General features: G+C 26.1%; 1 protein-coding gene across 5 annotated transcripts; it reads right to left on the reverse strand.

The window, feature by feature from the left end:
• Positions 1-3,333: 3,333 nt before the first annotated feature.
• Positions 3,334-15,340, reverse strand: LOC126905194 (synaptic vesicle glycoprotein 2B-like). Of its 5 annotated transcripts, none has more exons than XM_050684690.1 (12): positions 15,137-15,340; positions 9,825-9,896; positions 9,349-9,487; positions 8,925-9,086; positions 8,695-8,857; positions 8,250-8,368; positions 5,403-5,641; positions 4,811-4,962; positions 4,477-4,739; positions 4,158-4,317; positions 3,581-3,708; positions 3,334-3,510 (listed from the first exon to the last, which is right to left on the reverse strand). In XM_050684690.1, exons 4-12 carry the CDS (start codon positions 9,040-9,042, stop codon positions 3,455-3,457), a joined length of 1,398 nt encoding a protein of 465 aa, XP_050540647.1. In that variant the 5' UTR covers positions 9,043-9,086; positions 9,349-9,487; positions 9,825-9,896; positions 15,137-15,340; the 3' UTR covers positions 3,334-3,454. The 5 variants fall into 5 exon arrangements, with proteins under 5 accessions (XP_050540647.1, XP_050540644.1, XP_050540648.1 ...); XM_050684687.1 differs by lacking the exon at positions 9,349-9,487 and adding an exon at positions 11,669-11,711; XM_050684691.1 differs by lacking the exon at positions 15,137-15,340 and adding an exon at positions 11,669-11,711.
• Positions 15,341-15,931: the final 591 nt, after the last annotated feature.

The raw sequence follows: 15,931 nt of genomic DNA on the forward strand, positions 1-15,931 counted from the left end.
AGCTGTGTTCTGATAAAAAATGTATTATTAATGTAAATTTTGTCTGCAGACAATATTAATGAGTACTTATTTATTCTACTGTTGGTGTATGATTGAACATTGTATCAAGTAATAATTTAATTAATTGTCTCGTTAGTTTTAATCAAGTATAAAAATCAGGAATGCTGTTTGAGTTAATTAAAAAGAGATGCTTAATTTTTTTCAATTCCATTTTTTCAAAATCTGCAGACAGTAAATGATAGTGTTAGCAACACATAAGGCAGCTCATGAAGTCAAAACCTTTAGAATTTAATTATTTTTACTAGTGTACATACAGTTTTTAAAAAATGTTTCATGTTAAATAATAAAAAAACAGTTATGATTATTACAACATACTACTCACTTTAATTTTTATAAAACTACTGCATTAAAATAACTTTATTATAGTAATTTTAAATTAAAAAAAACTATTTTAGTATTACTATTTTGTTGGCGGTTATTTTAATGCATTTCTTATTTATATTTCAACATAAAATATAGTTAAAAATAGTTTTCCGTGTATATTGTGTACATGATAACGGTTACAATGATAGTTATCTCTCAATGTATCTACTAAAATATACATTTGTCGTCTAAATTACAATAGCGGTGCCCTATACAATAACTGTTAACTAGTACGCATAACAGTAATAAAACTGCTCAAACAGTATTCAATATTATTTAATAGAGTAAAGTTTTTTTCTTAAATCTTTAGGATTTTCGTAATAATAAACTTGACAAGTCATACATTGTAGTATTTCATCTTGTTTTAACCCTATAATTATTAATAAAATTGTTTTACATTTTAGTAGTATACATATAATAATATACTAATTTTGTTTAATCGCATAAAAATAAAGTTGCCACTACTTGTCATTAGTATTAGCGTAGTAAGAGGATGATAGGGATAGATCCTCCCGGAACAAAATTATCTTCATAGTGAACATACCAATTTTTGGTTTGGAGGGGCTAGTGAAAAATTTTTTGGGTGTGTTTATTTATGATCATTAGTGCATCAAATTTTGTTTTTCAAATAATCAGAGTAATAATAAAATAATGAATCAAATTAAGTAAATTACGTTTTTAAATACTTATTATTTGTAATATTACAATTAGTCATACATAATAAAGAATGCGCATTGATCATAAAAATTATTTCAATGCAACAAAACTAGCAACAAACAGTCTAGCTGATGTGGCTTTCAATAAGTTTCTGATCCTCAGCGCACATATAGATTTTAATTAATTAATTAATTTATTTATATTTTTTTTGTTTGGAGGGGCTAGTGAACATTTTTTTGTNACATACCAATTTTTGGTTTGGAGGGGCTAGTGAAAAATTTTTTGGGTGTGTTTATTTATGATCATTAGTGCATCAAATTTTGTTTTTCAAATAATCAGAGTAATAATAAAATAATGAATCAAATTAAGTAAATTACATTAAAAAAGTGTTAGAAAATTTAAATTCTATTTATTCAACATTTGAGTTGTAATTTAAATTATATATCCAATGAAAAAAAGATTCCGTAAATCAATTAACTTATAATATGCGTTATTTGATTTTCTCAAATCGAAGGAAATAATAAGATTATTATTTATAAGATTTTATTGCCAAGTAAAATTTATTAAAATACCTGATTTATTATAAAAAACGAAGGTTTTTTTTTTACACGCGAACAGCAGTAACTTTGAATATCTTTAAAAGTATTCTTTCTTGAATAAAAATGAAGTAGAAGTGTTACTGATTCAAGTTTACAGAATCACGAAATACAACCACCTTTAAGATAATAACAGAGAGGGGTAACGATAATTAGTTTTAATCATGTGATAATTATAAGACGTTTCCTGTATGAACTTTATTATGCTAATATATTATTAGTTGAAATGGAAAAATAAAAATTGTTAGATGGATTCCCAACAAGTTCTCTCGAATTGACCCTATTAATATTTCCTTAAAAAAATAATAATAAATTTAAAATATACGTAATATAGCTTTTTAATTTTAAATTAATATTTTTTACTATCGATCAAATAATAACATGTATGACGAAGATAGAAAACTTGACATTTTATCAAAATTTTTGAATTCCGACATTTATGATAATCATAAGCAAAAAATGAGTATAGCCAACAAGTTATATATGTATGTTTGAATTTTTTTTTCTTGATGTAGTAAAATTATAGTTTTTATAGGTGGAATATTCTTAATAGATTCAAGTTTAATACATTTGAATGTATGGTATATATGTAAATAAATAAAAAAATATTTTGATTTGTGGTTTTATTATAAATTTACTTTCAGACTATAATTGAAATTTTTTTAACAAAAAACTATACCTTTTAAATAATCNTAGTTTTTATAGGTGGAATATTCTTAATAGATTCAAGTTTAATACATTTGAATGTATGGTATATATGTAAATAAATAAAAAAAATGTTTTGATTTGTGGTTTTATTATAAATTTACTTTCAGACTATAATTGAAATTTTTTTAACAAAAAACAATACCTTTTAAATAATGTTACATAGAAATAATGTTTAAAATTGTTGTTATGTGTGGTGATTTTAACTTATTTAGTCTCTCCAATGTACACAGGAACTCACTGGACTATTATTCATGTTACAGTACACAGCGTGTCTATCATTGTAGCAACAACCGAAAATCCGCTACGATTAACAATTTCATTTTATTTTTCATTGNATTGTTGTTATGTGTGGTGATTTTAACTTATTTAGTCTCTCCAATGTACACAGGAACTCACTGGACTATTATTCATGTTACAGCACAATGTGCGTGTCTATCATTGTAGCAACAACCGAAAATCCGCTACGATTAACAATTTCATTTTATTTTTCATTGTCTTAATATTTGATTGATATGAAAAAATGTATTTTTTTCATTTTGTACAACAGTTAGATATTCAAACGTGTTTATAAGGTTTATAGACGGATAATTTATAAAGTGTTTAATGGGTTTAATGGGTTTAAAATAATTTAAGTTAATTAACTTCGGGACTTATATTATAATAACCAAACAATTGTAGAGGTTTATAAAGGTTAACTTCTAATGTTCATTCAAATTATTAAATTTGTCTCAAATACTTGAATTGATGAGAAAAAAAAACTTTTCCTGGTCCGGTATACACAGCTGTTCAGCCGAATACCCTTCAGTCAATTCCTGAATGTACAAATACTTAAAAAATTAATAAGTAAGGAAAACACATAATTCAATGAATTTTTTGGAATAACAAAAATTTAAGCAATGAAACATAACAACAGTAATTCATCATTTCAAATAAAGAAAAACGTCATATTATTAATAAACATTTAATTTTTAAATTTTATCATAAATTAAGTACTGAAACACTTTTTTTTTATTGTAAGTTATTTATAAGTATTCTATTCGAGAAAAATTTCCATTAGTTTTAATTTTCATTTAATTTAATATTGTTTTCTTTGTGTTTGGTAGGAAGAGCAATGTTAAAGCTGTAACTAAAATGGTTATCTATTTAATGAAATATTGAAAAAATGACAAAATGTAAAAAAAAATAGGAAAACTTACGAATGAGTAACAAACATGATATTATTATGGGTACAGCACAATATACATCAATGAACATACCAAGCATTATATTGCCCATAAGACCTCCAAATTTACCAAACATGCTACCAATAGATACAGCTACTCCTCTAAAAAAATAAAGTAATATAATTTATATAACCCATAGATGAAAAATAAATTCAAAACACAATTTAAACATAATGTGTATGTAAATATTTAAATTTTTTTAATATTAGAACTCTTTACTAAGCACAATTAGGGTTAAAATAATTTTATTTAATTTTTAAATGAGTTTTAAAAGATGTAATTTGTTCTTTTGGTTCATTTAATGTTTTATTATCCGGGCCTTGAAAATGAAACTGACTTAAAAAGTATTACCATCAAAAGAAATAAAAAAATATATTCTTAAAATGCTCCTTAACTATCTTACTACTTGTATATCAAAATATTAATTTATTTTATGATTTTGTAAAAATCATGTGAAAATTGAGTAAAATGAAAATGATCGAATTACACAAAGTTTTATGTCGGGGCAAAAAAATGTACAAATGTTTGTTTAGATAAACTCATTACAAACCTTAATTCAGTAGGAAAAAGATGAATGCAAATACAATACACTAAAGTTATTCCAATACTAGACAGAGCTTCGAAAATAGCCGACATCATAAAATTTTGGAAGGAGTTCTTCACAAAATAAAGGCAACCTGCTGCAATTCCGGATGTTAAAAAACACATAACTGTAATTATATATTTACAATGCATAAATTCATTTTTTATATTAATTTTTATAAGTTATAAATAATTGAAATTTTTTTTTAATACTAATTAGACATTTTTTATTACATTTTATTTATTGTTTTTAAGTATTAGGTACAAAAATATAACATTTTTTTCACCTGCTACTTTCCGCAAACCCCATCGTTTGACCATAAATGGTATTACGATACAAGGTGGAAGGCTTACAACACCGATAAGAAAAATGTTCAAGTAAACCATATTGTCGATTGTATCAATGCACACATTTTCAGTAGAAGTTGTTAAATTTTTAAATAAAGACATTATTTCACACATACTGATGTTAGAAGAGGGCGAGTTTAGATTTTCATAATATTTGAACCTATTCATGAGCTCTGGAGCCCACATTATAATCGTGTAAAAGCTGTATGAGGAAATATAAAACACTCAAGTTTTAATAAAATATATGGGAAAATTGTTTAAAATTTTATTTACCTGGTAGTAGAACCAAACTGTAGGATGAAAGATTGTATAGCAATCACACAGTATTTGGAAAACATTAAATTTCGTATGCCAACAAAAAAATTTTGAAAAAAGCCTATATTTGTGTCAACGTTTTCGGTTTCTTTTGGTATCAATGAAATAAGCTATCAAAATATAAATAAAATATTTACAAGTAATAGTGGAATTTCTCTACACAGTATTACAATTTAATATGAACTGTATTTAGAAACCTCAATAAAAATTGTTTTAGACTTATAACACTAATTTATAAATATATAGTTCTAATAGTTTATAAATTTAAATAAAAACTAAATTACTATAACTATCCTTTTTATTAAATGGCTAAAAAAATGTTGTTGGAATTTATAATAAAAGGTCAAAAATACCAAAGTGAAATTATGTTAATAATTAAACAGGACAACAAGTAACAGAGAACATCGTATATATACTAAAAAATTGTATATATATTAAAAATATCAAAAACTATATGTAATAAAAAGCCAAATTCTGAATCAGCAATAAAAATTGTAAATAAAAAATGGCTGTTATCCTGTATAATTTGTTATAATAAAAAATTACTTACATTGAAATCATGAGACTTTTTTATTTTATTCCATTTGCATATAGTTTCCAAACACTGAACAATTTCGTCTACTTTACCCTTAGAAAGTAAAAATTTTGGTGACTCTGGAAGTTTGTACAGCACGTAAGACAATATTATATTGGGACACGAGCATATTATAATGAATAGATTCCAAGATGAAAAATAAATATAATCATTTTTTATACTAAACGTCATTGGTATCACCAGCCATGCAATACCTAAAAATAAAGATTTATTTTATTAAATATTATTGAATTTTCCCGCAAGGGTACTCTATCTTAGAGGAACGAGCCTAACGAACCCGCGTACCCTAGTAATTTTGGGCACTCCATTTATAAGGGATGTTGTGGGATTGATCACCCTACACATAAAACATCAATGATTTCGGAACAATAACAAACAATGCCTCGTACAATATATCTTATGAATATACTAATTGGAACATGGAATGTGCGCTCGAAATGGAATTATGACGACAAATGTATCGTGTCTGGAGCGATACAAATTGGATATAACCACTGTTCAAGAAGTAAGATTGGATGGATCAAGTAGTTTAAAAACATTGCGATGTATTAACAACCGGAAAACTAAAAATCATCTTTAATGATTTTAACCCAAAAATTGAGAAGAAAGCAGTATATAGACCAACAATAGGAAAGGATAGCTTGCATATCTATACAAATGGTAATGGGGATAAACAAATAACTTTCATATTTGTTAGAAACTGCTATATGAGAATATGTAGTATAATATTCCCCCATAAAAATATTCACAAACAGACTTGGATATCACTATTTGGGAAGGTGAGGAACCAAATAGATCACGTAATGGTAGACTACCGAATTAGATTAGATATAAACGACGTAAGAAGCATAAAAGGAAGCAGTGCGGTCTCGGATCACTTCCAAGAATCAAGGTCAAATTTAGAATATCAATAAAAAGTACAAAAGAATGAAGTGTACAAAGAAAATTAACAAGTAAAATAAGGCCAAAGATTACAAAAAAAAAATAAGGAGTACTTAGATCGATAATAATATAGATATAAATTAATGCTGGAAAATAATGTGTAATCAAAAGATCGGCAGAAGTTTTGGGCCATGAACTAAGGATAAAAAGAAAATCATGGTTTTTGTACAATGTAAGGAAGCTATTGTAGAAAGAGATAAAGCACGTTTAAGAGTGGTACAAGACCCAACAGAGGAGAACAAATGAATGTCAGTCATAAAACAGAGAGGGACAAAAAGAATAATTAGGATGAATAAAGATTATGTGAAAATGTAAAAGTGAAGAGTATAGAGAAAAACAAAAAAAAAATAACTTAAGGATATTCTTCGAAAAGGCGAACGAGGCAAAAGGAAGTTTTAAACCTAGATATACAATCACAAGAATGGAGGATGGTACTTTGTTAACAGAAAATAAAAAATAGCGAAGGAATTAAAGAACATGTTTCAGACACTCTTAAATCAACCTAGAAGAGATGTAGTATCAGAAGAGTATGGCACGGTTGAACAAAATATTCAATGGCCATCAACTGAGGAAGTGGGCTATATATGCTAAAGAGTGGGAAAGCATCTAAAGCATAAGATATAGTATCGGAATGTCTTAAGAACGAAAGAGTATCAATTGCTTTTTTCTATTCTAGCTGCATAAGCTAATCTTAAAATCTGGGATCAAATGAAAATACCAATAGCATGAAGCACCTCTAAACTATGCTTGGTATTCAAAAAAAGCGACACCATGAACTGTACGAATTCAAGATGGATCTCCCTACTCAATACCTCGTACAAAGTATTTTAGAATGTTTTACTCAATAGATTAAAGCCGTACATAAAGGAAATTATTGGAGACTATCCAGTAGGTTTCATGACTGGTAAATTAACACTGGACCAAATTCATGTTGTTAAACAGATAATCAAAAACAGTCATGAGTTTGACAAAGATGTCCATTTACTATTTGAGGACTTCAAGGTTACATTCAATTCAGCGAATAGAGAAAGGCTATGGAAAGTAATGGACCAATTGGGGATACTTAGATTTATCATAAGAATGATTCGAGCATGTGTTCATAGGTCGAAATGAATAGTAAAATACGGAGGGGAGGAATCAGAAGAATTTGAGTGAGAACAGGCTTAAGACAGGGAGATTCTTTGTCACCAGCCCTTTTTAATATAGCGCTAGGATCAGCTATGAGAAAAACCTTGGTTGGAGCAACGAGAATCGAAGAAATAGGACTAAGACTGGTAGGAGCAAATAAATGTTATTATGGAGTAATATCCATTTTTAAGTCAAAGATAATGGATAACGAAAATAACGCTGTAAAAAGTTTTGATAAAACCAGTAGCACTATACACCTGTGGCGCATGGGCAACAACAAAGACGGATGAAAATAGACTAGCTACTTTTGAATAAAAAGTACATAAAAGGATATTTAAGCCAAAAAGAAACGCTCTATGGGACTTTGAATTAAGCACGAACTGAGAGGTAGAAGAACTGTATGGAGAAATAAATATAATTAGATTCCTTAAGAGTAGTAGGTTCGAATGGGCTGGACATTTGTGGAGGTCCGAAGGCCTTATTAGATTGGCCACAACTTGGATACTGGACACAAAAAGACTGAGAGGACCGCCCAGACAGCGATGGAAAGGCAGGATTACAAAAGATGCATCGAGGTTGAGAGTAAACGACGAGGAAGAACTAGCTCAAAATAGAGACGTCTGAAGGCAAGTGGTTGTTGCCGCAGTGGACCTAAATGGCCCATAAAAACTATAATAAAAAAAAATGTTTGAAATTACTTAAATGAGAAATTATTCTATTTTAAATTCTTACAAGGAACAATTATGATTCCAATTGTCCAAAATAATTCCGTAGTACTCAACAGTTTTTCTCGGTGATTAGATGGTAAGAACTCACCCAAATAACTAAAAACAACTGCAGTTCCGGATGTGCTGAAATTTTTATTTCTTAATATAATTATTTGATAGATATATAGATATGATGTATATACGTTATAAAAAGTACATTAATTCCAAAATCAAATTGATAGCAATGTTTATTTTTATTACTATTAATTATATAAATAATTATTTTTACAAATAATATTGTTAAATAAAAGAATTTACATTTTATAAATGTTAATATTCAAAAAATAGAATGGCATGTTGGTTTTTAATTGAACATCGATAAATTATTTAATTTTCAATGTTTATTTTTTATCAGAACTGTTAAAAAATATAAATTAAAAATAAAAGCAGTTAAATTACTATTTTCTTACCCAAAACCACACATAAATCGACATAGTAAAAACAGTTCGTAGGTTGGTGATATACTTGACAATATACTAAAAGTTGCATCAATTAATAAGGACATAAATAACACAGTCTTTCGACCTTTAACGTCAGCCCAGTTTCCCCAGAGGTACGAACCAAATAACATACCTGAAATATCAACAAACATTATTTTATTATTGTTCAAGCATGGATGGATAATCAGAAGAATAACTACCAAACATTGACATTCCACTCAAAACTCCCTTTCGAGACGATGTCAAATTTAAATCACATTGAGCTGATGGAATAACAAAAGATACGGATGTTAGACTTAAAGCGGTTGTCATAAACATTCCACCGCATACTACTAACAAGTAATATTGAAATTTTCCTACCCCTAAGAATTAACAAAAATATTGTTATACTATAACAACTATTATTACATGGTGATCCATTTAACATTGACCAGCAAATATTTTAAAAACTATTTATTATTTTAATAATTTTTTTTTAAAATTATTTTAGTTACATAAAACTAAAAAAAATAAACTAAAAAAACTAAAAAAATAAACTAAAAAAAAAATTATTAAAATAATAAATAGTTTTTGAGATATTTGCTGGTCAATGTTAAATGGATCACCCTGTATATATTACTATACTTTATTAAAATGTTGATAAATTTATATAAATGTAAAAAATGTTTGAATTCATCAATATATAATTCTGAATGGAATTTTACCGCTGACTTTGGATTTTAAATCTAATTTAATACAAATATATCGTAGTTTTCGATAATTTCTAAAAATGGGTAAAATAAGCAGCATTTAAATAAATTGTATTCGTTTTATGAATAGTAATATACAGATATACATATATATATATTTTTTCAAAAACTTCATAATTCAATAGAAAGCTTAATTTAAAGTAAAACATCAAATGTTAAATTTGAATTTTGTCATCCTAATTAATTTATAGTAATTATTAGATTTTTATTTATTAATTAGAAAATATTGATTATTAAAAGATAATATCATTATTGTCATAAATCATGGAAGTAGGAAAAATTTATAGTTGATTTTGTATAAGGACTGTGTTTTTAAATTATCACATGAAATAAAGATCAAAAGAATTTTACCAATTGAATTTAAAATTGAATCAAGTAATTTGTGACGATCAAGAGTTATCGGGTGAAGTTCAAGTGATTTTTCTGAAAATAAAATAAAATCGTTAAATCAGTAATTAATTATAAGTTTTGTCAAATTTGTATTCTATTTTCTTGTTAATTTGTATTCTCATATAAATGTTAAGGAAATTTTATTGTCAACTATTCATTTGTACTCATATTACTGAAAAATAACTTATAAATAAAGAACAAAAATATTTATGATTAACATCAATTTTATTTTCGGCTGATAAATACATTGTTTTTGTTGATAAAACGTTTAATTCAGGTATTATTAAATAAACTAAAATATCGTATGATTATTTTGTTTGAAAATTATTATAATAATTTTTTTTTCATATTTAAATTATCTTCTAAAGATCAATTAATTTTTGATATTATTTGTAAAACAAATATTACAAAATAATTGTATATTAAATGTATATAAACATTTTTATGATTTAAAAAATTACGATAGTGTAATTTTTAGGAAATTATTTTATTGGCTGTTAGAGCGATAATTTTTAAAAACTTATTAAATACGTAAATTAGGATTATTTTGCATATTTGTTTTGGTATACGTACTACAAAACACATTCAGGAAGATAATGTTTAAGAATATTTTTACACGTATTCAAATTAGATTTAAAATAATGGAGAGTTTATATATTGACTCCTGCTCATCAATAATCTATATCTACGCTTCTGTAGATATTTATTAATAATTAAAAATTGAAAGTTTTGTCTATTGTTTATTCTTATGTTTAATGATTATTTTATTTGTTTTTTAAATTTCTACAAAAAATTTAATGACCTAATTACTACTAAAGTTTTTTAAGAGGAAAAACATTGGTTCTTACATTAAAACTATAAAAAATTTGATATTTTTCTAATATTTTGAGTATTTTGATATAACAGTAAATTATCAATACTTGCTCTAACAATTCGTATTATTTATACAATATAATATAACTATTAAAGAATTGAAAGTATGATAGTACATTAAAAAAAAAATGTTTGTTAAATAACATAGTTTTCAAATTTACTGCGATTGACCGTTTGTATGTGTTATAGAGAGTTTGTGAAATTTCACAGACACTAATTATAAAAAGTAATACACTGCATCAGAAGAGTAATAAATAACGTATGAGAGGGATAAATCATCAGAATAAAAGTAATTGCAAGATAATGAATCATTATAATGTATCAAAAATTGTATCATTATTAATACATTTTTTTTCGTTTGGAGAGATTTTAAAAATTTTCTTTAATATAATTCTAAAACATATCCTATATTTTTAATTGCACTACTGTATCATACTATAACAGTTTTATAGTAAAAAAAGTTCTGTTTCTTGTTTATGTACTAGACCTTATAATTTAATATTCATACGTAAAAGTATTACTACATATTAATAGAAATTATATATAAGTATTTACATAAATATTTTTTAACAAATTCAATTGAGTATGAAAAGTTGAAAGAAATAATTGTTTTTTCAAATAATACTGTATAAAACACTATATGTTAATACAAATATACTTAGAGAATTTTTTAATTTACTTTAAGAATGTAATATTATACGATTTTTGTAAATATCGGCATGTGTATGATTTTAATGATGTCTCATAATGGCAACTATGGTATCGCACAGTACACTTAACTATTGCTATTCTTTAAGTAATCTAAAGGTTATGTCTATTTCATTAGTTTCAACAAATTATTTATTGATGATATTAAATATCTAACCATAGCTTTTACAATAAACTTTTATTCATTTATTTCTAATATAAATAAAAAAAAAGAAATACAGTACCATTCGTTTCTTTGCCAATTTCTTCTACAAGTAGACCCATTTTCTGAAAGTAAATTCTCAATATTTAAACATAGAAATAAATTCATGTAAATTATATATTTACAACATTATTCTAGGAAATTTATTTGAGAAGATAAGAAAATATTTTTAACACATCATAAGTGTTTAAACATTTAATTAAAAATGCTAGTTTTTCAATTTAAACCCAGAATTTTTTACCAGGTATGTGCTGAAACATTCCAAAGTTACCTTGAAAAATTCGTTGAAATCTATCGATTTTTTACCTAGTTTTTTTTTGTTTATTTTTTAAGTGCACGCGCATAGTTTCTATTAGGATATGATTTTGTTTTGTGTATGTCAATTTTGTTTTAACTTTATGTTTGATTATGTCGTTATCACTAATAACACGACATTTAAAATTTGTATTTAATGATTATTAAGTTTTCTTTCGCCTACCTGTTTTTTATGAATAATAATTAGTAGGATATTACGAAATATAGGGAATGCATCTAAGTATTTTGTAATGGTATTATTATTTAATTTACTAGTGGGACTATTTTTTTAGTAACTGCTTTTAGAGTTATACTTTGTTTACACAACACATATCGCGGCTGGCGTAGTCAGGTAATCCTAACGGAATCAGTGGCCTACATGTAAGAACAGTTTGAAGGGCCTGTACGCCGCGAGTTCGTGTGGCCTGCAGGCCATCGGGTCTGGAGCTCCACCACAGCTAGGCGAAGCTTAGTAATAATAATAATCGAATAACTTTATTTCATACGAATTAAATTGTCTTTGTTCATTAAAATTGTATATAGCTAAATTTAAAACAAATGAATAGAAAAATTTCCTTGGACATTGTTTTATTATTAAAAATTATGGATTAAGAATTTTTCTGTTGAGAAATTTAAGGTAAATTCGTGGTTGTTAGGTTTAATTCTTTTAATATGTTCGTATTAAATACTTTTAATACTGTTCTTATAAATCAATGACAACAAATTACTTAAATTTGTAAACTTTTTGTTGTATCAATTAATTATAACTTTACTATGAATAAATCGCGCTAAAGAAGTTAATGATATTTTTATACCTGGTCGGTAGGAAGAGAAAATGTTTAATAATTAAAATAATAGAACCCGCGTTTCTCTTCCAGTTATTTCTTTAAATTTGTAATTACTTCTGAAATTCTGGTCCAAATGTTGTTATCAACCAGTAATTTTTTTTGCTTCATCATTTTTTACATTATCTATTATGTAAGCTAGTTAATTATTTGTATTGTCATTTGAAAAATTGATAGTGTTAATAGGAGAAAATAGGGAGGAAATTAATCAAAGACTGGAGGTGTACAGATCAGCTTTTGAAGAAAAGGGTTTAAGAATAAGTAGAAGTAAAAAACAGTATATAGAGTACGAGTTTGACAAAAGAGAACACGAGGTAGGTGAAATGAAGAGGTCAGTGACAATAGGCGAGGACGTGATTGGAGAGATAGAGAGTTTTAAGTATTTAGGGTCAGTTGTGCAAACGAGTGGTGGTATTGACGAGGATGTAAGACAGAATTAAGTGCGGGTGGTTGAAGTGGAGAGAAGCGTCTGGCATTTTATGCAATAAAAGAATTCCAAAGAGGCTAAAAGGTAAATTCTATAAGACTGTAAGGCCAGCTATGATGTATGGTTCAGAATGTTGGGCGGTTGATAAGAAAGTAGAGCAGAGATGAGAATGCTTAGATGAACGAGTGGACTAAAAAAGATAGAATAAGGAACGAGCATATAAGAGGGAGTATAGATGTAGCGTCAATCGTGGATAAGATCAGAGAAAATAGACTTAAATGGTTTGGTCATGTTATGAGGAGAGAAGAATCGGAAGCAGTATGAACAGTTATAGAAATGAATGTTGAAGGAAGAGGAGGTAGAATAAGACCAAAAAAGAGGTGGGTGGAAATTATTGAATGCGACATGAGGAAGGCTGATGTGAGTGTAGATGATGTGGGAGATCGTGTCAAGTGGAAGTTTAGGATAAGTGTGGCCGACCCCAAGTAGTTGGGATTAAGGCGAGGAAGAAGAAGAAGATTTGAAAAATTTAAGTTGACACCCTTTAAGATATAAGAGATGAATATTTAAAAATTCTTTATAATTTATAAATTAAGAAATACATGTACCTAAAAGAAATAAAAAACATTATCTATTTTATTTTTTTTTATTAAGTAAGTGGATTATGATAAAATTATTTATCTGTATATAGAATTTTAGATAATTATCTATAATTTATAAACAACCGCTTATGCTATTAAAAAGTATGAATTATAGTCTTTTTAAAGTAAATTAAATTTTTCAATTTAGAAAAGAAAAAACCACCATTTGTTGAGTATCAGACACTTACAAGATTATAAATAATTTATTTAAAGATAATTATGATCGCCACTTTTATGGAAAATATTCAACTCATAAATTAAGCAAAGCCGGTAAAAAATGTATAATGCATTATACTTCACATATTAAGTATTAACTTTTTAAGTGTTTAATATATGCGTTTAATTTTTTTATGAATATTCATTCATTTATGTATTATACGTAATTTTTTTCAAAAAAAAGAAAAATGTTTGAAAAAACAATTTTATTATACTTGTTTGGAATTTATTTAAAATATTGTTTTTCCAGTAAGCCAGTTCTTGGCCATAAAAGTCATATACTACTCAAATATTGTCCGGGACAATGATTTTTCTTGTCCAACATAATTTATTACTAGACTTGTTTAAATTAGGAACCCAAAAAATAAATTTAAAAATGTCTAAAAATCATCATTTTAAGTTATATTAAAGTTATTAACAAAACTATAGAAAAAAATTGATTTGGAAAATGAATCTCATGCCTGTACGGTAAAAATAAATAGGCATCTCTACCACTTATTTAATTCCTTCTGACTGCTAATATCCTTTAAATATGAAGTATGTTTTACCTATTTACTACAATATATTTTTTCACTGTAGTCTTTGTTAAATTTCAATTGAATTGGGTAATTAAAAATAACATCAATTCTACTCAATTTAGGTTTTATGGCTAAAATATTAAAATAATATTTTGATTAGCAAATATAAATTGAAAAATATTATTTATATTTTATTCCTTAATTATTTATTTTCACTAAAACAAAAAAAAAAATATGTTGATGTGGTTATAAACTAAAGACGTGGTGAGTCAAATAGATTACTATTGATCATTGAATCAGGGTAAATATCACGCAAATCGGTATTTTTTGCTTTATTTGAATAAGGAAACAACGGATATATATATATTTTTATTGAAGATTTTATGGAATCCTTAAATAATTTTTTAAAATAATGTTGAAAGAAATTTCTTAAATATTTAGGTATAAAATCCTAACTTTTATTACAATTAAGGTTATAAATATCAAAATGGGCGCTTTTGTGTATTCTGTTTGACAGAATGTTTGTAACTATAATTAGAAAAATCTTACCTTATAAAACGAGAGTGCCGACTGATTTTAATTAATTTTAATCTTAATAGTTAAGTACTCCATATAAATATTTGATTAAGCTAATATTTCACTAACATAGACACGGCACATCTGGTTTTATCAATGGGTTACTATATTGTATGTATTAATAATGGAAACAAAAGATACGAGCACATAAACATGTGATTCAGGTTTCATAAACTGCAATATCGACTGCTACTTACCAATGAAGCCACTTTACGTATAATCGATTTTGTACAGACAGGTATCGATATTTTACAAAGATGTGATTTTTATGGGAGTCCGCCGATCAAAGATTGTATCCACTGTGTAAATTATTTGAAGGCATTAATATTTAATTGAAACTATTTTTCTATCAGCAGTTAGTATCAGTTACATTGTCGTTAATTGAAGTTGAAATTCTTTACAAGACATAAGAATGTTAGAAATATAATACTGAATACAGAAAATTTTATATGTATAAAATTATAGTTGTCATACATCAATCTTTTCACTTAAATCGTAGATTTAAAGAAAAATTGGACAAAAGATTTTTTTTTCATACAATTTTTATGATAAGTTCAATCATTTGTAAATACTTATTTTAAATGTTAAAGCATACAAATGCTTGTTTGTTGGAGAACTAAAAATATTGGTAAAAAAATTGTTTACTAGAGATATTTCTTATAAACTAAAATATTCAGGATGTGTGTTATAACTTAACAATGGGCGAAACTTGAAAAATTTGTCTGTGAGGGCTATTTCATAATATTTAAGAAGCTTCTTTATCACATT

This window comes from Daktulosphaira vitifoliae, unplaced genomic scaffold (assembly GCF_025091365.1).
Source record: "Daktulosphaira vitifoliae isolate Bord-2020 unplaced genomic scaffold, ASM2509136v1 Scaffold_4, whole genome shotgun sequence".
Classification (NCBI taxonomy): domain Eukaryota; kingdom Metazoa; phylum Arthropoda; class Insecta; order Hemiptera; family Phylloxeridae; genus Daktulosphaira; species Daktulosphaira vitifoliae.

What these genes read in the sequence shown, in the direction of transcription:
- LOC126905194 (XM_050684687.1), bottom strand. Translation starts at nt 11,708, where the DNA reads ATGGGTCTACTTGTAGAAGAAATTGGCAAAGAAACGAATG. An exon ending in CGATTTATGTGTGGTTTTGG is followed by an intron (nt 8,369 to 8,694) that starts GTAAGAAAATAG and finishes TAAAAATTTCAG; the next exon opens with CACATCCGGAACTGCAGTTG. An exon ending in CAGTTTGGTTCTACTACCAG is followed by an intron (nt 4,740 to 4,810) that starts GTAAATAAAATT and finishes TTCCTCATACAG; the next exon opens with CTTTTACACGATTATAATGT.